The 27,777-nt window shown below is 48.2% G+C and overlaps 1 protein-coding gene and 1 long non-coding RNA gene across 3 annotated transcripts in view; one reads left to right on the top strand and one right to left on the bottom strand.

The window, feature by feature from the left end:
- Positions 1-24,895, top strand: part of Slco2a1 (solute carrier organic anion transporter family member 2A1) — an 81,407-nt gene extending 56,512 nt beyond the window's left edge. Inside the window, exons 5-15 of one of the 2 annotated variants that reach the window (XM_004834261.4) lie at positions 3,614-3,841; positions 5,511-5,609; positions 8,189-8,325; positions 10,035-10,113; positions 10,596-10,760; positions 11,796-11,985; positions 13,745-13,910; positions 16,210-16,373; positions 19,563-19,627; positions 22,010-22,133; positions 23,046-24,895. In XM_004834261.4, the coding sequence (XP_004834318.1) occupies positions 3,614-3,841; positions 5,511-5,609; positions 8,189-8,325; positions 10,035-10,113; positions 10,596-10,760; positions 11,796-11,985; positions 13,745-13,910; positions 16,210-16,373; positions 19,563-19,627; positions 22,010-22,133; positions 23,046-23,166 (1,538 nt within the window). In that variant the 3' untranslated portion in view covers positions 23,167-24,895. The remainder of the gene's footprint in view (positions 1-3,613; positions 3,842-5,510; positions 5,610-8,188; positions 8,326-10,034; positions 10,114-10,595; positions 10,761-11,795; positions 11,986-13,744; positions 13,911-16,209; positions 16,374-19,562; positions 19,628-22,009; positions 22,134-23,045) is intronic. The other variant, XM_087186169.1, reaches the window with a different exon arrangement.
- LOC106009014 (uncharacterized) lies at positions 54-19,568 on the bottom strand. Its single transcript, XR_001183200.3, has 4 exons — positions 17,072-19,568; positions 6,088-8,353; positions 5,799-5,915; positions 54-3,382 (listed from the first exon to the last, which is right to left on the bottom strand). It is a non-coding gene; the product is annotated as an uncharacterized LOC106009014 (long non-coding RNA).
- Positions 24,896-27,777: the final 2,882 nt, after the last annotated feature.

Genomic DNA, 27,777 nt, shown 5'->3' with positions numbered 1-27,777 from the left:
TGAGGCCAGTGCCCATGGGGGAAGAAGTCTCACTGCATTTAACTGCTCTTCCATTTTACAGGTGTGAGAGCTTGATGTGGGATAGGTTTAGACCCCCAATCAGGTTGGCGTAAGGAAAAGTGTGTTATTGGGAGATTGAGAATCAACATGGAATGCAGAATTGGCCAAGAGGCACTCAGTAGACTTGGATGTACTTGGGGCCAACTGATGATTTTTTAAAAATACACATTTTTAATAAAAGCAGTTTCTGGCATGTAATGTGACATTTTAAAAGTTAATGACAATTAAGTGGTCCCCAGAGAACTCTGCTGGCTGGATACTGACTGCATTAGGTGAAACTCCATGAGGATTTTCGTGGCATTGGTGGACCGTGCAGTGTGCCATATGAAGACTTAATCAGGCAGTCAACATTTTTATGGTCTTTGCTGATCATTAAATATCCCACAAAAATGCTTTTGCTAGCCAAGTCAGCAACAAAGTTCTAACAAATGTGAATTTAATAAAATGACAAGAATCAGCAAATGAAGAACTAGCATTCTTAAAAGAAACCCTTATTCTCTGGCCCTCTGTTTCCCCCCAACAGCTTCTCCTGCAACAGCCTGGCCTTGTTTCACACAGCGCTGCCACAAAGTTCAAACACCTCATCTTCATGAGACAAACTACTCAGGTTTATCCAAAATTAACTGTTTCCCCCGGGGACCTCACTTCTCCCACCTCCTACACCTCTGACAGAGTAACCCTCCCCTTCACACCTGGGCCTTGAAACCCAGCCTTCATCCCCCAGGGTCTTCACTGCACTGCCGCCCTCAAGATCTTCACCCTTCTGGGGTTTTCCTTAGAATGCAGGTCAGGGCTTGCCAACCACACAGAACTTCACTTTTCCTCACAGACCGTGGCCTCCCCACCTCGGTGCTGCTCCACTTGCTGCTCCTCTCGGCCTCTGCAGCCCCTCTCCATGCCTATCTTCTGTGCGGGGCCTGTAGGTTCTCAGTTCAGGAGGCCTCTTTCTCTAGCAGCAACAACTCCTCCCTACAACTCTGGGTTTTCTACCGCTTCAGTTTGTTCTCTAGCCCCCTGTCCCAGTATCTGCCAGGCAATTTTTTTTTTTCTTTTTTTGTACCTGGGATCAAACTCGGGACCTTGTGCTTGTGAGGCAGGTGGCAGAACCACTGAACTGAATTCCCGACCTGCGAAATATACATAACATAAAAAATTTCCATTCAGTGGCACTAAGTACATTTCACTGTTATGCAACCACCACCATCATCCATCTCCAGAGAGTTTTCCTCTTCCCAGTGTGAACCTCTGTATCCATTTACTTCATTCCCTTCTTTTTCATCCTGCCCCGATACCCGCCATTCCTTGCTGTTTCTGTGAATTTGACTACTTTAGATACCACCTATCAATGGAGTCATACAGTGTTTGTCTTTTTGTGTCTGGCTTATTTCACTTAGCATAATGTTCTCAAGGCTCATCCACATTACAACATATGTCAGAACTCTCTTTTTAGGCTGAATAATGTCCCATTGTATATCCATATTTTGTTTATCCATTCATCCCTCAATAGACCATTAGGTTGTTTCTCTCTTTTGGTTATTATAAATACTGGTGTTGTGAATGTGGTATACAAATATTTGTTCAGGTCTCTGCTTCCAGTTCTTTTAGTTATATATCCAGAAGTGGAACTGCTGGGCCACACAGTTATTTTATTTTTAATTTCTCTACAACCTTGCCCACATTTGTTGTCTTCTGGTTTTTTGATAATAACCTACCTGTTAGGTGTAAAGTAGTGTCTCATAGTGGTTTTGATTTGGTCTCACAATATCATGGCTGACTTTTCCATGATCTGCAGACCACAGTAGATTGAAGAGTTTGTAAGGGCATTGCCTATGCCTTTCTGTCACCTCCACATCTCCACCTAAGCACAGGGCCCACCCAGTCATGACTGGCAACGTAACTGTGCAAACAAAGATAGAGTGAATCATGGTCCTGGTATCTCTTCAGGACTTGGTGCTGTGCATTCCTCTGTAAAGCAAGCATCACCTACACTATTTGTAAGGGGGTGCTACTTGGACCTATACAGGCTCCTTCAGTAGCCACACTAGGAACAGGGTCCAAGTATTTTCACCTCTTTCCTTTATTGTTCTTTGCCTTCGGATGACCTTTAAACCATTCTTGAATATAATGTAGTCCTGGCTCTGTCACCCCTTTGGTTCTGAAACAACACACTACAGAGAGCCACTGTCACATGAAGGAGAATGGCTTAGCCAAGCACACTTAAAAGTGACAGGTTCCAGGGAACTCAGACTTTATTCATTTCTTCATATAAAATGTACTGAAAATGTTTTGAATCTTTGGAATACCTATTTGAAAACTTGGCGGCAGCCCTTTTATTTAGGAACCCTAAGTATATGTTGGCCTTTTAGAAATGCATCTGTTTGGTCAAGGTTGGCCCAGGGGAGCAAGCAGAGGAGGGCTCATGCTGGTTTGTTTGAGTGATAGTTTGCTGGGTCAGGCAGGTTTGTGTACGTACCTGACTCCTTCCTGGGCCAGGCAACCACTGCAGCCCTCAGTCCAAACTTGCACATTTGCTCATGATTCAGTCTCAGGACTAGCACTGCTGGGTGTCCTGTGAGGCTGCTGCCACAAGGGCAGTGGATGAGCAGTAAGCCCACCCTGCCCACCTGGCCCACCATGGTCTCCCACCCTCTGCTGTGCTTGGCCTCTTGCTAGAATCCATGGTCTTTTAAAGTCAAGGACACTGGCAAAGAGAGTCACAGATGCAAGGCTAGAACCCAGGTCCTAGGTTTCTGGCCCAGCCTTTCCAACATCCCTTGGTCTTGCAGGGCCTTGGCCACCAGAACCTCCCCCTGGGCTTCTGCAAGAGTCTGCCAGCACTACACCATATCTGGGTGTGGGACAGGGTTAGTGCTGATGGAAGGATTCCTGAGTGGGGCAGGAGATAAGTCCTGGGTCTCTCAGCAGTGTTTTATCATTGTATTCTTCTAGATTAAAGTGCTGTCCTGAGAAGGGGAGCCTTGCAGCATTACTGAACCACACCAACCTTCCTTCCAGACGGCTAGTACAGCCACCAAGCCTGCTGACTTAAGACAGTGTCCAGCTTCACATGCTCGGACTTTGTAGAACCACAGCCTTCTAATTCTCAGTGGCTTTTGTGGAATCTCCATATCCACTTACCTTACAGTCTCTGTTTCAAGGAAACAGGCTTAGAGAGGGTTAGAAATTTGCTCAACATGACACAGCTACCTAGGAATAAAACTAATTTCTTAACTTCCTATATTATGTGTTTATTTTATCTTTTGGGTGGCCCTTTCCTCCAGGCTGGAAATACTGATCCTTCGCGTTCACCTCTCCATAGCACCTGTGGAGGAGAAAGGATGGACACCATGAGAAGATGCTTCCTCTCCCACCTGGGAAGGGCTGCTCCTGTGGTGGCCCACAGTCTGCTCCCTTTCACCTTGGTCTCCAGAGTCCATCCCACCAGCTAAGCAGGAGGAGTGATGCTCAGGGGGCCCTTCCCTAGAGGTCTGGGAGAAAGGCCAGGATTGGAGGTCAGCCGGGAGGTGGCGACCACTGGGCACTCTCATTGCAGGGAACTTCAGCCGTGTCCAGACGGAGCTTTGCCAGAGGCGTGGGCATAACCTACCCCCTAGTAAGTGCTCAAACACCATGCAGGATGTGCGGAAGGAGACCAGCAGCATGTGGGGCCTGATGGTGATCGCACAGCTGCTGGCGGGCATCGGGACCGTGCCCATTCAGCCGTTTGGCATCTCCTATGTGGATGACTTCGCAGAGCCCAACAACTCGCCCCTGTACATCTGTGAGTCACTGGCTTGAAGTAGACTGTGGGGAGGGTCCAGAACATAGCACTCGCGGAGGCCCTGGGGGCTAAAAGACATTCTGATGCTTTCTGCCCATAACACAGCAAATGACTACAGAGCTCTGGGTCTGGATCAGGCAGACCTGGCACAAATGTCGACTCACCCCCAGCTGTGTGGTGCCTGCAGGATGGAGTTAAGATTATGGGTGGGATTACACGTGCTAATGTCTGTAACCACTTAGCCCATGCCGGGCACAATGTAGGTCCTAAGTCAATACCATATTTCCAAAAAAATAAGACCGGGTCTTATATTAATCTTTGCTCCAAAAGATGCAATAGGGATTATGTTCAGTGGATCTTATTTTTTCATGTATAACAGTCTACATTTATTCATGTACAAAAAATACATTTATTCAAATACAGTCATGGCATCTTCTTCTGGAAAATCATCATAACTCTCCAAACCCCAAATTCTGGCCCGAGTTTCTTGTGACTCTTATTTCTTGTAGAAACATTGCCCCAAATCTCTCATGTCCAACAATAGAACTCTCCTTAAATGATCACTTTCTTGTCCATGTAGCCTGCTCATAGAAGTGTATATTGATTCAACACAATTATTGAATTATGAAGATTCATATAAGATACAGGGCCCGAGATTTAGCTCGTGGCACCACAACTGCCTTGCAAGTGCAAGGTCCTGAGTTTGATCTCCAGTACTGGAGAGAAAAAGATACAATCACGTCTGTTCATTATCAAGTGGGCATGTTATCTGTGTGTGTGTCTGTACTCTGATTGGTCACTTGGCAGTAAGTCTCAAGCTTATCTGTTTACAAAGATGTTTACCTCTTGTCCAAAGGTACCTGCTTGAGCCTTTACAAGTACTTAATTATAATTTATATTATCACTTATTTTAAGTGTTAATGTCAATAATATTATTTATTTATGTTAATATTATCTTATAATTCAATGCACCTATCACGTATTGCAATGGATGTACTAAAAGTGTTCATTTGGCTGATGGTCATTACTGGGGGTTATTTAGTGGTAGGGCTTATATTATGGGCATCCTAAAAAATCATGCTAGGGCTTATTTTATGGTTAAGTCTTATTTTGGGGGAAATATGGTAGCGACTCCTGGAGCTCTCCAGTCCTGTGGTCAGGTCTGGGACATACACATCTTACTTGAGTTGTCCACTTCGGGCCATGTTGGCACTTGCAAAGCAGACAGCAGATGACCACCTGAATGCCCAAATCCTTCCCTTAGAGCCAGTCACACTGGGCATCCTCAGGCCCATGCCCCACACCAGACAGACCACACTCATAAGCTCTGTGACCCCAGAAACTTCTGCCAGGGTCACCAGCACTGTACCAGTGGGAAAATTCACTCATCAACACACCCCTGGGCTGGCATTTAAAAATGCCATGAGGGCTGTTTCCTTCCTATCCAGCAGGTCTCTCTGGCAGGTGGCAGGAGGAAAAACAGGCTTGGTGCTATAAGTCATGGCATCTTGAGTAGTTATGGTCTTCTCCATGGGAGATGCCATAGGCATGGGCTTGTTAGAGCCAGGGAACAGAAGAGTGACATGTCAGAAATCCCTCAGTTTAGAAGCCTGGGGCTGCCCAACCTTCTCAGTACCCTCAGATTCCTTTCCCTTGTTTTAATTTCTAGCCATCCTATTTGCCATTGCTGTATTTGGACCAGCTTTTGGGTACCTGCTGGGCTCTGTCATGCTGCAGATCTTTGTGGACTACGGCAGGGTTGACATAGGTGAGTGTGTGCAATTCCATAAAACATCCCTACACAATTTCCCATCCAATCAGAGCAGAGAATGAGGCTTCAACTGTAGGTGTTCATTGACACCTCCCTCCCTCCTTCAGACAGCCAGAAGAAGACGGCCTCTGCCTCCCCTCACCAGGCTCATGCTGGATCCTGTGGGGACACAAATACAGTTCTTACCCTCAAGAAGTTTGCAGTGGGAACCTTAAGACCTAGGGCAGGCCTCGGGAGTGGTCTTTGCAGCTGCTCATCTTGATGGTGGCATTAAAAGTACTTCTCTGGTTCATCAAGATCCTGCTGATTATTTAAAAACAAAAGAGGGCCGGGATTTAGCTCAGTGGCACTGTGCCTGCCTTGCAAGTGCAAGGTCCTGAGTTCGATCCCCGGTACAAAAACAATAAAATAAAATAAAATAAAAAGACTTAATAAGAACTCTTGAAGGAAAAAAGAAACACTACATAAGACATACCTATGGATTATGACTCATCCAGAAGAGTGTAGCATGGTGCCTTTACCCTGCGTAGGCACCAGAATTGTGTCTAATCTTGTTTTCACCTTTTATGACCTGAGGGATCTCGGTAACTTCATCTTTCTGAAGTTCAGTTTCATCATCTCTAAATGCTAGTAAAAAATACAGCAGTTGTAAAGATTATAGTAAGCTTAATATATGCTAGGAGGTTAACAGATGTGAGCTCATATTCTTCTAAAAATGGTATGGGCTAAATCACTGAGCATTTTAGAATGAGAAACTATAGTCCATAGACCAGGCACAAATGCTGAATCAACCTTTAGAGAACCAGAATGCTAACCTACATCTCCAGGCCCTCTAGCCAATTTTTTTTTTGAGACACTAAAGTTTCACCAAGTTGTCCCAACTGGCTTTGAACTTGCAAACCTCCTGCCTCAGCCGTCCATGTAGCTGGTATTACAGGTGTTGGGTCACTGCACCCAGCTCAGCAAAGGCTTCTTGCCTCTGTGGGCATGTCTTTTGTCTTCTCCTAGCCTCCCACAATACAGAAAAGTCTGCAGTGTGGCAGAGGGAATGGCAAAGTGCTTTGGAAGTTTTTTTTGTGGTTTGTTGGTTGGTTGGTTGGGTTGAATTTTGTTTGTTGGTTGTTTTGTTTATTGTGGTGGTGGGGCTTGAACCTAGGACCTTAGCACTGAACTACATCACCAGACCTTTATTTTTTATTTTCAGACAGGTCTCTGCAAGTCATTAAGTTGTCCACGCTGGGCTCAAACTTATGACCTTCCTGCCTCAACCTCCCAGAATGCTGGGATTACAGGCATGCCTGGCCACTTTGGAAGTTTAAGATCAGGAGAAAGCACTCCTGCATGAGGCAGCCAGGGAGGACTTCCTGGGAGTGTGATGTCTGTATGGAGCCATGACAGATGGGTGGGATCTCCACTGGCAGTGATGGGAAGAAGGAAGCTGCTTGAACACAACCAAGAGGGAGGGAAGCATGGGGAGTGTGTGGGTGCTGTCTGAAGTTGCCACTTTCCTGAGGATGTACTGGCAGCCCTGCCAGTGTCTGGTGCACAGGGAGGGCCTGCCTGTCTCACAAAGAATCTGCCAGATGCTAAACCTGACCTACTGCCAGAACTTAGACAGCTCTCCTTAGGGGCTGTCAGACCACAGTGTCAATTGCCTGTACTTCAGGTGGAAGTGGCAAGCCAGAGAGAGTTTTATGCTTCAGGATCAAGCCATCTTTGCCTTTTTGTTGGCACTTCTTAAATTGGTCCCTGATTCCTGGCTGCCCAAAGAGACCAGTAACTGAGCCCCCAAGCCACCTGGGGCAGTTCCCAGGGATGTCTGTCACTGTGTGACTCTGAACTGTTCTGCCACCTTCTCTTCCCCCTGTGCTCATAATTTGTTTGCACAAAGGCAATGGCAGACTTCTGGGTGTGGGGAGAATGGCCAGGAGAAGGGTTCTCCCTTGATGGCCAGGCAGCCCACATTGTTGAGTGATTGCTTCCTCAGACCCCTTTCTCAGGAAGGATCAATAAAGCTGAGAAGTAGTAGAGTTCAGTGGTTAAGAGTATAAGTTTGGGCACCCAGAAGATGTAAGATTGAAATTGACCAATGAAATGGCACTTACTATCCTTAACCTTGGACAAGGGACTTAACCTGCCAGATCTCCAATTCCTGATCAGCTAGAGGTGAATAGATGTAACTCCTACCTCAACACCTTCTCAGCAACCTCAGTGGGATAACAGATGTAAACCATGTAGGGTCTGGACCATGGGAAGCCATCTGAAGAATCAGCTCTTGCCACCATTACTCTTGCCAATGGGGTTGGAACAAAATCTTGGAGGGGAGGGAATATATTGTCCCTTCAGCCTGGGGATTTGCTAATGCTCTGCTCTGTGTGCAGTGGCCTCAATTCTCTGAGGAAACCAGAATCCCTGAAGAGGGAATGTTGTCCTGATCAAGGTTCTAGCTCGAGGCTTGCTTTGTTTTCACTGGGGGAAGAAGTCAATAGAACACTCCCTGAATAGAATTTCTCTTTCTAGTAATGTGAGAACATACATTATTCAACAAACATTTCTACCCTTTTGTTTCTCTTTAGCTAAAGTTAACTTGAGCCCAGGTGACCCTCGATGGATTGGAGCCTGGTGGCTGGGCCTGCTCATTTCTTCAGCCTGTTTGGTTCTCACCTCTTTTCCTTTTTTCTTCTTTCCTCGAACGATGCCCAGAGGAGTAGAGGTAAGTTTCTGAGAGACCATGACTCTACCTGTATGAGTTTAAGAAAGAGAGGCAGGCACAGAAAATAAATAGAACTGAAAAGCTACAGCCAGTTAAGCAAATTCTGGGTGATGCTGAAACAAGGTCATGTTGGAGGACTTCTCAGAGGCTTGGAGGATTCCAGGGAACATAGAGTTTATCTAAATTGGGATAGAGGTGAGAGCCCATAAAAGTTGAATAGGTAGGACTAAGAAGGGGGGCTCTGAGCACTGACCAGTGTAAGAATGGGTGTGGAAAGTGGAGACTATTTTGAGGTGGGTGACAGTCCACCTTCTAGACTATCTGGGGAAAGAAATCAGGGAATGATGACAATGGAAAACAAGGAAAAGAAGCCCTTGATGTGAGGCTGACATGTCTACAGCCTGTGCTTTACACATGAAGTGTCCCATAAAATCCTGGGCACTACAGTGACTGGGTGATCACCTGGTGGTAACAGAGAAGCTGGGTTGAGGTTGGGGGTGAGGAAGAGCTGAAGAAGTTCAGGTAAGAGATGGAGCACACAGTTGAGGACCAGGGCATGGCTGTCAGACAGTTGGGATAAGAGCAAGGCCAGATGTTCCTGGAGGGCTGCTGTGAAGGACCCAGCTGTAAGCCAGACTGGAGAAGGAGATCATGTCTGTACCCACGTTTGAGTCAAAAATAAAACTTAGTTGGGGCAGGCGATTTAGCTCAGTGGTTCCACTGCTTGCCTCACAAGCACAAGGTCCTGAGTTTGATCCCCAGTACCAAAAAAAAAAAGAGCTCAGTGTTTGGCAATGAGGTGGATGAAATGAGGTCCATCTGTGGGGTAGAAAACCTTGGCTTGTCTTAGGGAAGAATTTTAGAGATTGGCAGGAAGTCCTGGTGGATGGAGGGTGGATCACATAACCTGGGTTTGAATGCACCTGTGTTACCTATAAACTAGCTGAGTGATCTTAGGCAAGGTGCTTTGTTCCAGAGCTTCCTCTTATTTAAAATACTTGAGATCATTAGACTAGCTATCTTAGAAGGAAGCTGTGAGATGTGAGATGATGTGTGTGGAGCATGCTCAGTGCTCAGTGTGGAGTAAGAACTCAGTCCATGGAGTGCCTGCTCCTGGCACGAGCTCCCTGGAGGATCCTAATAGTGGGATAACTCAGAGGCCTGGCATCTGTGTGGTGCTCCAGACCTGGGGCCTGGAGCTGGGGCTGTTGCTATCAAAAGAAGGAGGCAGTTTCACAAAGCAGTGTACCCAGAAGGTGCCAAGGAATGGCTAGAACAGAGCCTTGAGCAGGACTCACTCTGGGCCCAGGAGGAAGCAGGGACATCAGAGAGAAAACAGATAGAAAGAGCTAAAACAGTGCATTCTAGATCCCAGTGTTCCATAAGCCAGAAGTCCTGGAACCTGAGGGCAGGAGAGAAGTATAGCCATGACATATAGACAAGGAGTGGGATCCAGGAAGGCACCTTGGGCATCAGTCATGTGAAAGTTAAATATGAAATACTATGCCCTCAGGAATCACAGAAGCCACTGGGACACATTCATTCTGGTCTCCAGCCAAGGCACCAGGCTCACCAAATACAGGCAATATTTGCTTCAAGAGTGTGTCCTCTGGATGCACTCCCATATACACCTGCCAGCCCTGAGCCTGAGACCAAGGTCACAGGTCCAGGGAAGGACTGTTAACACTCACCCCTGTTTTCACCTTCAGAGTTCTCCTGAGACAGAGGATGGAACAAGAAAGATGGAGGAGGTCAGGTCAAGAGGCTCCCTGATGGATTTCATTAAAAGTAATTGATCAACCGAGCAGCCTTGGGGAAGGGGCTTGGGTGTGTGGCAAGGGGCAGTCAGAGCAGGAGAGCAAGTGGTCCATAATTGTAGGCCTGCCTCCAACATTACCTGCACTCAGGAGTGCTTCTGCAAAGACCCTGGTGGCTAGTTCTTCACAGCTAGCAGCAGAACCAAATTCAGGCAGACAATCTCTACCCCCACTTCCTACCTTCTTGGTGGGGCAAACTATGTTAGTCCTATTTCTATCTGCCTCCCTCCCACTGGGTTTCTCCTAGGTATCTCCTCATCCTAGCCCATGAGCATGTTGAATGGGCATCCCCGTGGCTGTGTGCTCCAGGACTGGCCACTGCACATCTTGGTGCCTCTGATTCTGCCCTAAGGAAGAGAGGAGAGTTATCTGGAGGGAGGAGGCAGGAAAGTGGCCAGTCTAGAAGTAGCCAGGAGACCCCTGGTCCAGCCCCTGACGGCAGTCTGCTTGCAGGGTTCCCCCGCATCTTCCTGAGGCTGCTCATGAACCCACTCTTTGTGCTGGTGGTTCTGGCCCAGTGCACCTTCTCTTCTGTCATCGCCGGCCTCTCCACATTCCTCAACAAGTTTCTAGAGAAGCAGTATGGCACCTCTGCAGCCTATGCCAACTTTCTCATTGGTGAGTCCAGAGGGTGCAGTGGGAGCTGGGTGGGGCCAATTGAAGGAGGGCCTGGGCACTCTGCCATCTGCCCAGGGACGCCCAAAGGTTGAACCGGACACAGATAGGAGACAGAGGACTTGCCCAGGAGAAAGAATTTTAAGGACATTTTTCCTGGTTGGCAATTTAGAATGTTCTTGGCAGATTTCTGGGACTCTTATTATTCCATTCAGGAGTGGGTGGAGGCTAGGGTCTGCCTTCCTCCCGGCCAAGGAGCTGGATGTCTGACCCAGCTGATATCACTGGGGTCAAGAGAGGAGAGAGGTGAGTGGAATTGGGAAGAAAAAAACAAAAGTTTCCTGAGTTTCTTCCTTTCTCATTCAAGAAATTGAACACATCTGCTTTGGTAAAGTGGTCCTAAACCCAGCTGGACACTGTGCTCCTCTGGAGAGCTGTTCACAGCTCAGATGCTCACCCCCACCTAGGTCAATGAAACCAGAATGGAAGCAGGTCCCAGCATCAGCACTTTTTGCAGCTGAGGATGTGGTTTCACTAAGTGTCCAAGTGAACTACTGGGCCCAACCCACATTATTTGGTGAATTTTACCCTATGGATTTGGCAAGATGTTAGTACATGAGATTTGAGGATGACTCCCCTGCCCCCTTGACTTCTTTATGGCCCTCAGCTATGGCGCCCCCCTCTGGCCTTCAGTCTCTAACTGGTGGATCAGGAGTCATGTTCTTTGCCCTACAAAGCCCATATGGTCACAGCAAGGATACAGTGAGGGCCAGATGATAAAAGGTGCTTAATAAATCCATATTCAGCCCACATTTCTTGGGCGGCAAGAGCTCTGCTTCTTTATGCCTTTGCGCAGGCAGGATACTCTGGTGAGGATAACTCTCTAAATGTTCCTGGCAAACAGTAAATGCTCAGCTGATGCCAGCAATTACCTCGATAATTTAACATATCCAGTGTTCCTTCATGCCCCTTTCTTGGTGGTCCAGCTTAGTGCTCCCAGGCTGTGCACCCAGACCAGCTCCTTCTCTCCATCCTTAGGTGCTGTAAACCTCCCTGCTGCAGCATTAGGGATGTTGTTTGGAGGAATCCTCATGAAGCGTTTTGTTTTCCCTCTGCAAACCATGCCCCGTGTGGCTGCCACCATCACCACCATCTCTATGATCCTCTGTGTCCCTCTGTTCTTCATGGGATGCTCCACCCCACCTGTGGCCGAGGTCTACCCTCCCAGGTAATGGGAATAAGGACTATGGAGGTACCCTTTGCTACAGAGCCTAGACTGGCTGCCATATGCATTCCTTTCTCCCTTCTCTTTCCTCCTCGCTTCTGTCCATTTTTGATCTGATCTCTCATGTAGCAACTTAGAAAATCAGGTCTTAAATAGTATGTTCCATTATAAGATGATCAAAAGATCCTAGCAGACCACTAGTAATCAGAGTTAGGGTTCTGTTTTGTTTTGTTTTGTTTTTTGGTATTGGGGATCAAACTCGGAACCTTGCACTTGCAAGGCAGGCGGTGGAACCACTGAGCTAAATCCCTGGCCCAGGGTTCTGTTTTTTAAAGAAGTGTCCAAAACCAATTAATTTGGTTTCAGGATAAACCTGAGCCCCAGAAACCAGGAAATATGCTATGTTTAGCATCAGCTCTGAGCCAGCTAGAATTACCAAATCTCATTAAGCTGCTGAAGAAAGATGAAGTGATACTTGAAAAGATGTAGAAGAGAACAATGAAAGTGATGGCAGACTTAAAAACCCAGAACAGGGGAGGAGGGGGCAAGTGAAGTCTACCTGTCAGTTTGCATAGAGCAATATAGGTCAGAAGTTTTAGGTCTGGCTTCGTGTTCAGGAAGGGCTTTAGAGCCCTGTGAGGGGAAGCATGCTGAGCAAGGAGCATGTTCATTTTTCCCCTGGGTCCCATCTTGCAGCAACCTTTTCTTTTGAACTCTGCCTAATGAGGTCACAAGATTTGGAAATGCTGTACCTTTCAGCCTTGGTGTTTTCTCTTTCTCTTTGAAATAACCTTTTCTGTCTTTGGCGGGTGAAGGAGAGAAGGGGTATGGGGAAAGGAGGGTTGCTCAGAGAAGGGAACACACTGCTTCTCTGTAAGTTGGTTATGGACTGAGAGAAGATAGAACCCTTCAGGCTTTTTGGCAGCTTTCAAGGGGAGCTGGGCTCAGGGGGTTGTCATCAAGCTGGCCTGAGTTCTATTCCAGATGCTCTTTACTAGTTGGGGGAAGTCACTTAACTTATCTAAGTTTCAGTTTTCTCATCCACAAAAAGTGAATAATTAACTGTAGACTTATTGCAATGATTGTGCATGAAAAGGCCTAGGGCCTTGTGCTTGGCACATAAGAGATGCTCCATAAATCATAACTATCATTAGTAGTAGTAGTTTAGCAAACCTCTGGACTGTAGTTTGTCAACCTCTAGCACAACCTTCCCCCAAAATCCTGAATATCAGGTATGAAGGAGGATGGGAACAGTCAGATAAGCCAGTGAAGTTCAGAAGGATGCGGTGACCTGGATAATGTCTGCATGGCCCAGAAGACAGGTGGCCAATGACAACCCCAACTGCCTCAAGTGGTCCTGCTCCCACCCAAAGCCTGAGCTTATCTGGAAGAGAAGGGAAGGCAAACACTGCCTGGGACTCTCCTGTTGCATCTGCCATTTCTCTCATCAGAATCTTGCTTGGTTGGTTACTTTGACTCCTACTATGGCAGGGAGTTTGCTGACCAAGCCTTTCCAACTGAGTAATTGGTGGGTTTAAGCTGCAAATGTCAGAAGAAATGCAGAAGCACTGTAACCCCAAACAGTGGCAGAGTCATTGTTGGCTCCTACATGCATAATTCTGATCCCAAGGTGGCACTGGCCCAAGACAAACAGAGACACACAGGCCCATTAGCCAGGCCAGGAACTCACACTGGGCTGGAGTGTAGAATTATTTCTTTGGTCTTTCTTTGTTTGATTCGTTGTTTCCTGTTTTGCTGGCAGCACATCAAGTTCTATACATCTGCAGCCTCCTGCCTGCCACAGGGACTGCTCGTGCCCGGATCCCATCTTCCACCCTGTCTGCGGAGACAATGGAGTCGAGTACCTTTCTCCTTGCCATGCTGGCTGCAGCAGCATCAACAAGAGCTCTGCAGACTCCAAGCAATTGGTGAGGGCAGCTGGGGCCCTGGTGTCAGGAGGCGCCCCAGACAGTCTTAGAGCTCACTGTGTATCCTTGAAGACTACTTCTGACTCAGGGACTCTACCAGCATCCTAGTCTCCTCTGAGCCCCATCCACCCTCTCTGCACCTCCCCTGCCTTAGGGTCATGTCTGGATGCCTCCAGCCCAAACCCAGTTAAAAAGGGGCCCATGTTCAATGAGCTCATTCTCCAGACTTGACAATGCTCACAGCAGAAACAAGTCACAGCACTCACCCTCCTCCGCAGAGGCCCTCGAGCCTCAGCTTGAAAGGTCCTGAGGGGCACCGCTGGGCCCTACATTCTTGCCCTGCTCCAAAACCTCCCTGAGTGGCCTAGGTAAACTAAGAGCAGAGGGCCTCTGTGACATTAACTGGAAGGTCAGAGCTAGGAGGAGTGGTCAAGGACATTTGCTTCAAGCCCTCTGCTCCCAGGTGTGACTCACAACTGGCCTGAAGTCATGGCAGCTCTATGAATAGAAGCCAGAGGTCTGGCTCTTGTGGAGCATCTGTGCTCAAGGCCATGTATGTCTTGGCCGCCAGCCTTCCACCTGGGACAGCCACATTCATGTGTTCACTTGGGGAGGCCCTGTCCCTCCTTCTCTGAGCACTGTGGCTCCAGACCTTCTAGGATTAGTCAGCAGTGAACCAACTTGTCATTTGTTTCGTTAATCAACAAATAGTGAGTGCTGGTCACAGCCACAGACATGGAGCATGTAGTGGTGGGTCTTTTCAACAGGGTCCCTGCTCTCACAGAGTTTGCCAATAAATGCACAAGATAGTGTTAGAGAGTAACCCGTGCTGGGAGAGCCTTCATAGGACAGAGAGTGCCTGGGGGCCTCCCTGAGGAGGTGACTTTAGAACTGACAAGCAGCAGAAGAAAACCTAGGAAGACCAGGGAGAAACGTTTTGCAGATAATGGGAACAGCCTGAGCAAGGGCCAGGGCGTGCTTAGGGGGCAAGATAAAAGGCAGATGGGCCCTGCTGGCCCAGAAGCAGGCTGGGGCCAGGCTTAGGAGTTAGGCGTTCTTTCTCCTAAGAGTAGTGGGAAGTCCATGAGTTACCATAGATTCCCCTAAGGAAGGAAACATACCTGTTCCCTGTGGCCTGTGCAGAAGGCATGGCCCAGGAAGCCCCACTTACCTACCACCCTGCTCTGAGGGGCAGAGCAAGACTGCTTCCCCAGCTACCTCTGTGTGCAGAGCAGTGTGGCTCTCAGACAGGGAGAGGATGAGGAGCTTGGATGAGATGCTCCCTTTGTTGTCCTAAGTTGGAGGAATCTGTGGTAGCTTCTGTGGTTTTCTTATCTTTATTTACTCACCTCTGACTCATCCTCTCCCAGAAACAATCTTGACAAGTTTCCAACAACAGCACAAGTACATCAAGATTGAAAATCCATTAGCACAATATAAGGGGAAAAAACCCTATATGTTAAAATTCCAAACTGAGGAAGATAACAGCAATGTGGTATATAACATACTTCTGTGCTTCCTAGGAGCCAAGGTAAAGAGGGTGCATAGTTCTCACTGACTGGCAGAAGGAAGTGTAGCAGCTCATCAGTTCCAATATTGGCCTGACTGCTATGGCACTTACACGGTCACAGGCTGGGCCATCAGACACCATAGGAAGGAAAGCGAAGACCACTAGCCAAGCAGTGGCCACCAAAGTGAGATGTATAATAGTATTGAGCTGCCCAGACTGGCAGACTTGAAACAGGGGCTTCCTCAGGGGCCCTTTCCAGACAGGAGTTCCTTTTAAGCAGGAAACTCCTTTGGAGGCCTGAAAGTCCCAGAGCTCAAGTGGATTCCATCAGTTCCCCTATTTACACCTTCCCCTGCCACCAGTGCACAGATGGCACAAACAACAATGCTCACAGCCATCACTGCTGGGCATGAGGTATGGCCTGGCCACAGCAGAGCTTCCTCCCGGAGCAAGATAAGGGGGCCTTGCCCAGTGGTAGGATCTTGGGCACCAAATGTGGGTGTAAGTCTAGGAGCCCGACCCATGCTGCTGAACCCCAGACCATGCACTGGTTCTGGTGAACACAATTTCTGTTGCCCAAACACTGAGGGAGGTGGGACCCCTCGGGCACCTTCAAATGCTCGCTTAATCTCTCCACTTCCAAATCCAGGCTCACCTTCCTTGCCTGGGGACCTGGAGGGCAGAGGGGTTAACCCAGAGCAACTCAGGCAAGAGCTGGTGTAGATGTTGGAAGTGTTTGGAAGTGAATCAAGACAAATTCCCCCCTTTTCCCTCCCTTTCCTCTTCAAGATCTATTTGAACTGCAGCTGTGTGACTGGGAGATCTACTTCAGCGAAGACAGGATCATGCCCCATCCCCTGTGCCCACTTCCTGCTCCCGACCATCTTTCTCATCTCCTTCGCAGCCCTGATAGCCTGCATCTCCCACAACCCCCTCTACATGATGGTTCTGCGGTGAGTGGCACACCTGGGCCCCAGCCTTGTCTTGTACTTTCCCTCATCTCCCTTTGTCCTTACACCCTGCTGCTCACATCTCATCTCACTTGCCTTCTCTGGCCCTCAGAGTCCTATGAACAACAACATGCAAGGCTCTTTTGGTAAAATGGGCAAATAATACTAATGGCAGCTGGGTCAGGCTCTGCATTGAGCACTGTGTTGTGTGGCCCAGTTCAATCCAACAGCACCGGTGTGACACAGGCCCTGTTAGCTCCTCTCTTCTACATTAGCACAAGAAGACAGCTGGTGCCCCGCTGAGCCACATGTTAAGGCTAGGCTGTCTGGCTCCCCATTGTGGAAATGCTAGCAGATTCACTTATTTTAAATCCTGAAAGAACTGAGAAGAAGGAAGAGAATTCAGTTGGATGCACAAAGTCAGGGCAGGAAAATAAGGCAGGTTCCAGTGATAGAGTAAGAGCTAGAGGAAAGGCCCAGAAGGAGACAATCCCAGCCAAGTCCTCAGGTCAGAAGGGAGAGGCTGCCCAGGGTGGGAAGGAAAGGTGAGAGGTGTCCCAGTACAGGTGGTGCTTCTGAGGCTTATACAAGGAATGTCCCTCCCTTCACCTCACTCTGCAAAGGAGAAAAGAGCATTTCACTCAGTTTCACCTACACCACCCTCATGCTGCCTCACCACACTCGCTCCTAGCCTCACTCACCTCAAAAGCAGAAAGGCAGGAGCACAGGCCTTAGAGCCCTGGTGCCAGGGGCAAAGTTTCTGTTCCACCATATACTGCCTGAGTGTCCTTGGGTGTTTCCTAACCTCACCAAGCCTCAGTGTCTTCATTCATGCAGCGCAGGCAAGATACTGACCTCAAAGTGTTAGTGTCAGGATTATGTAATCTATTGCTTTGTAAATTGGGTGTTCTACATATTGGTTAATTATTACTATTAAGCAAATTATCATAATCATTAACAGCTAGCTAGGTGCCCAGGACCTGTTTTCTCCAGGATAGAAGATGAGGGAGAAGCAGAAGAAACCACTTGTCAAGATCACTGGGTTTTTTCTATTCACAAATCAGCTGTCAAGTTCATCTGAAAGCTACCAAGCTCTTCTTTGTATTGCTGTTTTGAGAATGCTTACAAAAGCTAGGAAACTCTGGAGTCAAAGACAAAGGACTTGATTACAGCACAGAAGCAGTGGGACTCTCATGTTATGTCATGTTATATCTGTGCCCCCTAAACCCTACAAGGGTAAGATGGAGAGGTCCACGTGTGTGTTCTGCATGCAGTCCAGCTGAGGACCCTGTGCTCAGGAGGGCCACTTCTCACACTGTCCCCGTCTTCCTCCTACCCCCATCCTGTGGAGTCCACATACTGGCACTTTCACCCAAGGCACTTCAGTGGGATTCCTCTCTTGCACCCCAGGGTCAAATGGACCATAGTAGATCCTCTGACCCTAAGACAGTCTGCATGAGGCCATGAAAAGGAGAAGAGACAGGGTAAGGAAATCTCATGGGGAAGTTCCTGGGCAGCAGGGGGTGAGGGCAATCCCTAGCGGATGTCATGGAGAACAGAGCATCATTTCAACCACATTTCTAGAAAATGTCTCCTTCCTAAGTCTGTTTAGGGGCTGAGATAAAACTGGAGAGGTGGCCCTGGGATTTCAAAAAGGCTTACAGATAAACGATACTGGAAAAGATGACAGAATGAATGCTATTTAATGGTGAAGGTGAGGCTTAAAGGTAACAGTGTCTCACGCATTATTTCTATTAGTCCTGGGTCCCAGCCAGGCAGGGGAACACAGGCTGGGAGCAAAGCTTAGCTGAAGATGTGGAAGGAGAGAGAATGGTTGGAAACCCAAGAGCAAGTCAGGGGCAAATGGGACAGACACCAGGAGGGGCCAAGATCTCTCTACCCAGGTTTCACTCAGCTAAGAATCTGCAAGTGAGTCTGCTCAGGTTAAAGACCAAGACAAGGACAAGGGGGAGACCTATTATGGACTGGGCCTTTGGGGTGGGGGAACCTTCAGGCACAAAGAGAGCATAATTGTGTCAAGCTGTTTCCATGCGGGTCCCAACTGGGGCCTCCTTTCCTCCCCTGCCTGCACTCCAGTGATTATCCTCTTACTGGGGCATCCCTCAGCAGATCTGGAAGAAATTCCTTTTCCAATTTGCTAGCCGAACTTTGTTAGTGGGAGTGAAACAAACTATGTGCAGAGCTCTGGGGAAGCTACCTATCTCACTGTCCCCTCAGCCCCAAATGCTGTTTCCTGACAAGTACCCAACCAGAAGTGTGTGTGCCCAGAGCACGAAGTCCAAGGCCGAGTCACTCAGCAGGTGCCTCTGCTGGCCAGGTCAGGACTCTTCACTTCATATGAGGGCTTGTCCTCTGCTCTACTCCCCAGCTGGGATGGCAGGGCCATCCGCCCTCTTTCTGAACCTCCTTCCTCAGCCAAGCATACTTCCCACTGTAGAAGGAAGAAGGTTAGGGACAGCAACAGCTACCTAATTTGCAAGACCTTGTACAAATAAAAAATGTGAAGTCCCTGGATCAAAAGTGATTAAGAATTTCAAGACAGGCACGAGACTGTGGGTGGAGTCCTGTGCAGCTGCAAGCCACACACCCACGGAGCTGGCCAAGGGCAAAGAATTCTTGCAATCGTACACAGAAGCTGACAGCTCAGGGCCCTAATTACACCAGGGATGTCTTTTCCTGGTACGAGACGCTCTAAGGGAGCTGTTCAGACCTGCCACCATAAACACTCCACTATCATCTTTCTCTCCGCTCTCTGCCTCTCCTGTCCTCTTTCTTTTCAAGTGGACTCTGGGTAGCCCTGAAAATCACGTAGACCAGTGATCCTCAAACTTGACCTTGTACCAGAATCTCCTGGAGGGCTTGTGAAAGCACACATTGCTAGTCCTCAGCCCCAGAGTTTCTGCCTCTTCTTGATACATCCATCCACTAGATTCAGGGCTTGAGAATCTGTATTCCTAAAAAGTGCCTAGGCAGTGCTACTGATCCATGCATCATACTTGGGAACCACTAACATAACAGGAGTATTGAGGCCAGGTGAATCCAGCCAGTCAAGTGGCTCACCACACCACAGAAGGGCAGGTTCTGACCTGCTCTGAGGCTGGCTACCCCCTTGACCAGGAAAGAGCATAGCCTTGAATCTTTTCACTGCTGATTTCCTGTTTTCCTCTTCAGTGTGGTGAACCATGAGGAAAAGTCATTTGCCATTGGGGTACAGTTCTTGCTGATGCGCTTGCTGGGTAAGTGTCTCAGAGCCCGCCCCCCCGGAGTGGCCCAGGCTGTGGGCACGTGGGGAGCAGGGTAGGGTAGGGGAAGCCCCATCTCGTCTCCTCTATGCATAATCAACAACAGATGCCAAACCCTACATGGACCGTTTCCCTGATTGCTTGAGGTTAGGAAAGATTCCATCTATGGCATCAATTCCAAACTAAATTATATAAGAAAAATGGAAAGTAGACACAGCCAGGAATACCTAATACAGAGTTAAAAAGTAAGTTCTTTAAATCTTTCTTAAGAATTTGCCGGCGGAACAAAACCTTGCATTCCTGCCCCAGACAGAACAGCAGCTGAGCCCAACCCTGGCCTCCTTCCCATATTACAGAATTCACTCCTCCTATTGCTATTCAGCAAATGTTTCTTTGTATGGCACCCTCTGCCTGTGAACCCCATCTGTACTCGGGCAGTCCAGAGCTCACTGGCGGAATAGAGCTGTGCACATTCGATCAGCAGTAGCCCCTAAAAGGGAGAGCTGCTCAGGGCAGCAGGAAGCCCCAGCTCTCCTTGGGAGCATGGACTGGGCTAGGGCAGCAAACTGCAGGGCCTTTCCCTGACTGCTTACACAGGGCTATCCATTCTTGACACAAGGCGCCAGTATGGAGACCCTTGCAATGACAGAAGTAAAGAGATTGAATTCACCAGAGGGTATATTTGTTAAGGACTTAATGGGTGTGAAGTGCAGTGGGGAATATGGAGATTCCAACAAGAGAGACTTTGGTTGCTATCAACACATATTTTCCAAACTGAAATCTCTCTGCTCCATTACCCGGAAGGCTAAGTCCACAGCTCACCCTGCAGCCCTTCCATCCTTCCAGAGTGAGTAAGCCATGGCCCTCCTGGGGCTGGCTGAGTAAGAGCCTTTGAAGGGCTCAATCTGATGGCATGGGCTGATGAGAAATGAACTAGCTTTTTGAGTGGGATTTCTTGGCTTCAGGCTACTTGCTCCTCTTTTTGTGGTTGAGTCCCTAGGAGCCTCTTCAGATCCTGCCCCTCTGGCCTGTATTATAAACACAGAGGATGCAAGCAGAAGGTTCTGTCCCATCCTCCTGCCAGAGGCTAGGGTGTCATCTACAACTCCTCTGGTGTTTTCATTTATAACATCACCTATAACTCATTTATAAACTGCTCTAAAGCCTCCACTGGGAGGGAGACCTTGCATTTCTCCCAGTCCAGCCACCAGCTGCAAAGAGCCCTGCTTCTCCCAATGATCCTCCACTTTCTCCCACTGCTGAAAGCTCTAGATACTTCTGTTTTTCCACTGAGCCCAGATAGCTCAATATAGGATCATAGTTAGGAAACCCAGGCCTTGGAGAAAGTCTATCACTGAAGAACTAGAGGCTGATGAAATTACTTCCTCTTATAAGCTCCAGCACATTCACAATTACCCACTGGGATCTGGCTGAATTTTTGTCTGGACTTTATTTCTACTTAGAGATAGAGGTCTGTCCTTTTGGCCAGCTCTTATTCCTTGTTCACCTAGAGATGGAAGTAAGCAGGGTCAGAGTAGAGAGGCCACTTCTAGAAGCTGCCAGCTCAGGGATAGGGCTATAAGTGCAATGCATTGCATCTTTCTTTCCTCCAGAAGAAGCAACTCACAGGGCCCTAAATAGTTTGGGAAGCTGTTCTCAGAACTGTGGTTTCAGAATGAAAAGACCCATGTTCAGTGTGAATCCTGGACCAGCCCAACCTCGGCCCAGTGACTGCCTAGAACTTAGCTAGTGACACAGAGTAGGAGCTCCCAGTATGTCACTGCCAGTAAGGCACAGAGCCTGCTGGACCAGGTCATACCATTCAGCTGCTGGGACATTCAGGGGGCAAGGGCAGAGCCTCTGATAGCTCTGATAGATAGGGGTATCTTCAGAGGGTGTTGTTTAACCCAGCAGGGTAGTATGAGATGGAGAACAGACAAGCAATTCGAACTTCCATAAGCCAGGGTGCAGAGTGCAGCCCTGAGTCCCATGGCCAAGCTCAACATTCCCTTGTTGTGGTGGCAGACCTGTCCTCAGGGCCCTGTGAGGACAGGAAGTGATGCCTTCGCTGGGGCCAGCCTCAGCATGAGAACTGCTGTGTGTCTGAGCTGGCATCAAGGTAACTGTGTGACTCATCCTGCCCTGAAAAGATGGCCGAGGTCCCTTTTATCTCCTAAGCCTTCTGGTAAAAGAGAAATTCAGATTTCACTGGCAGCTATTCTGCTTTCTCAAGTCAGCATGATTCCAAGGGCAGGGCAAAGCCATCCTCTTGCGTGGGAACAGGGCAAGGTCCTGTGTGTGTGTGGGGGGGGGGGGTGTCTGCCTGCAGTTCCCCATGACCCAGGCTCTCAGAAATTTCTTCTCTGCTGCTTCCAGCCTGGCTGCCATCTCCAGCCCTCTATGGCCTCATCATCGACTACTCCTGCATCCGGTGGAATTCACAGTGCTCAGGGAGGCGAGGGGCCTGCATCTACTATGACAATGATGCTCTCCGGGACAGGTAAGGGTCCCAGGCTCTGAGCCCAAGCAGATAATAGCCATATGCTCAGTAGCTATGGTGGGGGCTGCTGACGGGAGAGGACCTGAGGGACCATCTCTTCAGGCCTGCCATGGATAGTGCCAGGAGCCACCGTGACAAGCATTTCAGAGCCCACAGGGAGTCACCCAGGCACGGAGATGGTTCCCTCCTGTACTAGTCCCACAGACCCTGGGGAGGAGCAGCAGCAGAAGCAGTGAAAGGGAAAGGGGTGGCTGCTGGAGTCTGAGGGACACCAGGTGTGATGTGGAGAAATACCAGGCCAGCCTCCTATTATTCAAACAGAGGGGCCCCACCCTAGCTCCTGCAGGAGCCCAGGCCAGGGGGACCCAACCTGCCTCAGTGAGCCAAGGCCAGCTGTAGCCCACCGAGTTCTACCCCCTCTACACACACACGCACTGCCACCTTACCTGCTGCTATCATCGCACAAACCAGAAACTGCAGGGAAGGTGGGTTTGAGCAGGCTGTGTGGGGCTGGAAACACTGTGGGACTGGCCAAGCAGGCCAGGAGCCAGACCAAGTGGTAGGGCAACAAAAAGATGCTCCCTCCTCCTCTGCTGAGGGAACAGGCCCCTCCAAGGCTGGCTGGGGTGGCTGTGTCACCTCTCATGCTCTGGGTATGCCAGTGGGGAGCTGAGGAGCACTGCAGTCCCATGTTTGCTCCTGGCCCACTTCTTGTGAGATGTATATCCTTCCAAGTCAAAAGAGTGAAGAAAATGATCCCCGCTTGGGTAGTGACCGATTCTTACCTAAGTTATGACAGACACATTCCCTGGGCCACTGTGAGAATGATGCTCCTCTTGCTGATAGCCTGATCCTCTGAAGTGGGCTCCAGGGACCCTGTCCCTCACCACATGTGTTTCTTCCACTCCACAGGTACCTGGGCCTACAGATGGGCTACAAGGCACTGGGCATACTCCTGCTTTTCTTCATCAGCTGGAAGGTGAAGAAGAACAGAGAATATAATGTGCAAGAGAAGGCTATGGACCTCATCTGACCCTCACCCAGGCCATCACCTTGCTCCAAAGTGGACCCTGCCTACTCCTCACTTGTCTGTATCCACTAATGTTAACATGTCTCTTTCTTTTTGTTTTTTAAATAAGAAAGAAAACCCCAATCACCATTTGCCTCTCCTGCCTCCTCTTGCCAAAGTCTCCCTATGGCTCCTGAGGTCTGGTGCCTACCTGAATTAAGTGGGCTCACAGCTGGAGGGCCTAGTCTTCCTTGGCTTCTTGGAAGGGGCCCCCATATGCCCAAGCTCTCCTTACTGCCCGGGCCTCCAACAAGGATGCTCATGAAGGCAGCCCTTGACCCTGACCAACCCTGGGGGTGGGAGTTAAATGGAGTAAGAAAAAAAGGATGTGCCCTGCTTGCCAGGCAGCCAGGCTCCCCTGTCTGCCCACATCCTGCAGAGAACAGAGTTAAAAGGAGGAAGGGAACAGCTGAGTCATTAATAGCCAGAGCTGGGCTCCGGGAAGAAGAAGCCAGCCATAGTCCCTGCTGCATCTGCATTCATACAGCATGGAATTCAGGAGGAACTGGCTCCCTTTGCCCTCAGATCCTCCTTTCCTGCACCCCAGAAGCCTCTTGGAAGCTGCAGAATCAGAAGTACAGCCCCTTTTCTGTTACCCAGACTCTGGCACCAGAGCAGGAACTGAAAAACCCTGAGATGGGTCATCCAAATGCTAACACTGTGAACCTAAGACCTTTCTGTCCTTAAACTTGCATGTGTGTCCCTTCCTCTTCCTGGGGCTACATGTCAGGCTGAGAAAGCCCCATACAGTGAAGACCCAAGAAGACCTGTGAAATGACGTGATGCCCAATCTCTCACCCTCACAATGGAAACGAGACCCCTTCATCTCAGAGCCATGGGAAGGCCCTCCCTACATTTCCTTGAGACCAGAGGAAGCAGCTTCACGTGGTCTCGCATGTCTAGTCCAGCTTGTATCCAGAGGGCTGAAGAGAGGTGGTCTGAGATACCACCCAGACACACAATGAAGCAGAGAGGTTTCAGCTGTGACTACCTGGATAACACACTAGACAGAGGTCGGCGAGTCTGACTTTCCTAGTTTCAAACACACTGCATTCATCAACATTTTCTCAGCCTCTTCTTGTTGCCTCCAGAGAGGTGGGCACCCTCTGTGGGTCGGTGCTAGGAGACACTGCAGTTATGTGATAAAGATTCAGAGCTAGAAGCCACCAAGATGCCTTTCATCAGCAGCAGTTCTACTTACTGGAGACCACCTTTGTGCTCAGCCATGCTAGTATGTGGTTCTCCAGAGAGCTTCCCTCATATTTTACCTTACCTCCCTCCACTGACACGAGGGCTCCCAGAGTGTGCTTGGTGGGCAGTGCGGACAGTGAGGGGCAGGGGACGACTCATGCTTTTCAAGCACAAGTATCCAAAAACTGGCAAAAAGGATCCTGACCTGACTATCTGTGGCCCCACCAGACTGACTCCTTTGTGAAACAGAAACCTGGCTCACCGTGTCCACTGGAGCAGCTGGGCTTGGTCCCTGCAGTGCATGACCCTCGAGCGCCACTCCTTTTGGAAGACTAACCTTGGTCTTTCTTAATGCAATTTAACCAAATCCTGAAGGCACTGACTTCCACTGAGCTCATGAATAACGAATGCCAACTTGCAGGTTCTGGAAACATGGTTGCCCTCCAAAACCTTTATTCTATTATATTGTTATTAATATATTATAATTGTGCTACTGATATAACTTGGTCATGAATTTATGCTGTTACATACATCTACCAGAGAGTAGACAGAACCTTCTCTCTCTTATTTTTTTTCCCCCCATTAACTTCATTGGTACATTTTAGGTATACAATACAGTTACTTTCATCATTGGGATCTTGTACCATTACATGAGTTTCTTGGTTCTTATTTTTTTCCCCTTCCCTTGCCCTCCCTTCACCCCCTCTACCCTTCCCTATTTGCAAAGACCTTGTTTCCATTTTTTTCCTCTTCTCATAGTTTTTCCTTTCCCTTTTTTCCTTCCCCTACCCCTCCCAATTCCCCTGCTCTTTTAGACCTTTTCTTCCTGTTACACAATATCAGTTATACATTTTTAAATTACAATATTAAGATCTAGGAGACATTACCACAGATTTTACAGAATTTAAAAGGATATAGAAAGCATATTACAAAAATCTTTTTTGAAATAAATTTGACAACTTCTAAGAAGTAACTTAGAAGACAAATTCATGAAACTAACTCTGGAGGAAATATAAAATTTGAATAGCACCTATTCAAGAAAGTATATTCCTAGCTTGAAAACCTACCTATATGACAACAGCAGGCTCATAAACATTTTAACTGATAAATTATATCAAACAATTAAAGCAGAAAAAAGAAGGAACACTTCTCCCCTCATTTTAGGAACTCAACATTATGCTAATCCTAAAATTGGATAAAGATAATAGAAGAAAAAAGTATGAACATAGATAGAAATTTGTTTAACAAAACAAACTATTAGAAGTCAGATCTGGCAGGATGTAGAAAGTGGTTTTGTTATAGGGATGGCAGTGTTAGTTCAGCATTGGAAGATCCACCCCCAAAAGTAATCATTTTAACAGAGGAAAGGAAAAAGCCATATGATCCTGTCACTAGTTGGAGAAAGAGTATTGGACTAAATTCTACAGCTGTGCATGGTAAAAGCTATCAGGAGACTAGAAGTAGAACAGAACCTTCTCAACAGATCAAAGACATGTACTCCATACTTCCAACAAAAACTCCTTCTATGAATGGAGACGATACAATGCTTTCTCTCTAAAGTGGGGAACAAGGGCATATATGCCTACTCTTCATCTTAGACAGAACCTTCTAGACAGAGGAAATACCCATGCCACAGCTCTCAGAGGCCTTAGATCACGTGACTCTCAACCTGTCAACTTGGTGCTAAACAGGCACCAGGCACATCTTGTTCCTTCAGAGAAATTCTTCAGGTTACTGTCAAAGATCCATGCTGCTGGGCTCTCAGGATATATCTAGAAGAACTGAACATGAACAACTGTCCATGACACAAAGCTGAATTCATATCATAATCACAATTGATGTCTTACTACCCCCCCAGGAAATCTTTTCTCTAATACCAGCAGGGAATATATAATGGTGTCACTTTTATTTCTCTTAGGAAAAAAGAACTTCCTTGAGTATAGGATGCTCACAGAGGATGCTGCTACAATGTGGATTCTGTACATTAAGGCCAAGAGTCCATTTCTGTAACTGGGAAGGAGACCCAGAAATGGCACTTTTAACTGGCCCTCACATGAGGCTATGGGTGGTCCTCAAACCCCACGTCGTGAGTCAGCAGTGCAGCAGAGCCTTGGGCAAGCCCAGCTTGACCCAGCTACTGAGGAGAAGTGTATCGACTGAGAGGCCTTTGGTAAATTCCACTGTGAGTGAAGGATGACAGGGTGAAGGGATGCCTGCCTGAGAGTATGATTTCCTGGGTGGTTGCAGCCAGGAGTGCAAAGGCATGAAAAACAAGCCAAGAGCTCACAGTCCCACTAGGTTCTTATCAGCACTGAGAGAGAAATGCACATTCCACAAGCGTGGATGTGCAGGAAATGTCACAGTTGTCTCTTTCAGTCAGTTAAAGCTGGTGTCAAGCCCCCATCCTGCTGAGCGGCTGGAAATTCAACATCATATATCCTTAGGACTGGCTCCCAGAGCCATCCCAAGGTCCTTGGATGCCTGTGCTTTGAAGCTCATTGAGAGTCTTTGATCCTTTCCCAGACTGAGGCCCCCTAGTGCTAGTGGCCCTGCTTCTCCACTGAGCCTGGAAACCCAGCAGAGGTTAAATTCATCTCCTCAGGCACACCCACAGCTCTCCCCTCTTCCCATTCGAGTCACCCGGATCCAGTCCTAGGAAGCCCACTCCTCTGCACCACACCATTTCCCTGCACAGTCCAGCCCCACAGGCGATGAACAAAAGAGTCAGGAAAGGAAGGATCTGCAGGAATTCTACTCTGTCCTTCTCTGACCCTTCTTGGAATAAGAGGGAGAAAATACAGTGAGAACCAAACATCATATTGCCATCAATTACCCTTCGGCCCAAAGCCCTTTAGAAGGAGCCCCACTACAGCCCCATGATGGTGGCCAGACTGGTTTTAGGTCTTAAAAAAATGAGGAATCTGAAATCAAGAAAGAAATTATTGTGGTCAGCTTCACACAAACAATAACTTGCCAAGCTTGCACTCAGAACAGGCTGCCCAGATCTCTCTGCCTGATACAACCCCATGTTCCCTACTTAGTCATTCTGAATTTAGTGGGGGTACTTATATAGTGGGTACCCCCCTCTTCTCCCACTGAAGTTCACTGGCCTGTGGGAGAGAGCTGAAAAATCTCCTTAGGGCAATGTAGGATGGGTAACAGAGATGGGGAAAACCAGGTTATATTGCAGTTACCCACCTTCTATTCAACCAGCACAGAGCATCACAGCTATTCATTGTAGGCCCATTTAGCCCTATAGCACTATGAATTAGAGACTCATGGAGAAAATGGACAAACAGGAAACAGTTGTGAGAAGAAAAGGCCTTAAGAACTCTACACACAGACAGACCTTTGAGGTAACACCCCCATCTGGTGACTGGTTAG

Source organism: Heterocephalus glaber, unplaced genomic scaffold, assembly GCF_053883595.1.
Source record: "Heterocephalus glaber isolate CG9 unplaced genomic scaffold, H.glaber_assembly_v1.0 deba00001504, whole genome shotgun sequence".
In the NCBI taxonomy this organism is placed as follows: Eukaryota; Metazoa; Chordata; class Mammalia; order Rodentia; family Bathyergidae; genus Heterocephalus; species Heterocephalus glaber.
The sequence above is the reverse complement of the archived record's forward strand: the minus strand, read 5'-3'. Positions and strand labels throughout refer to the sequence as shown.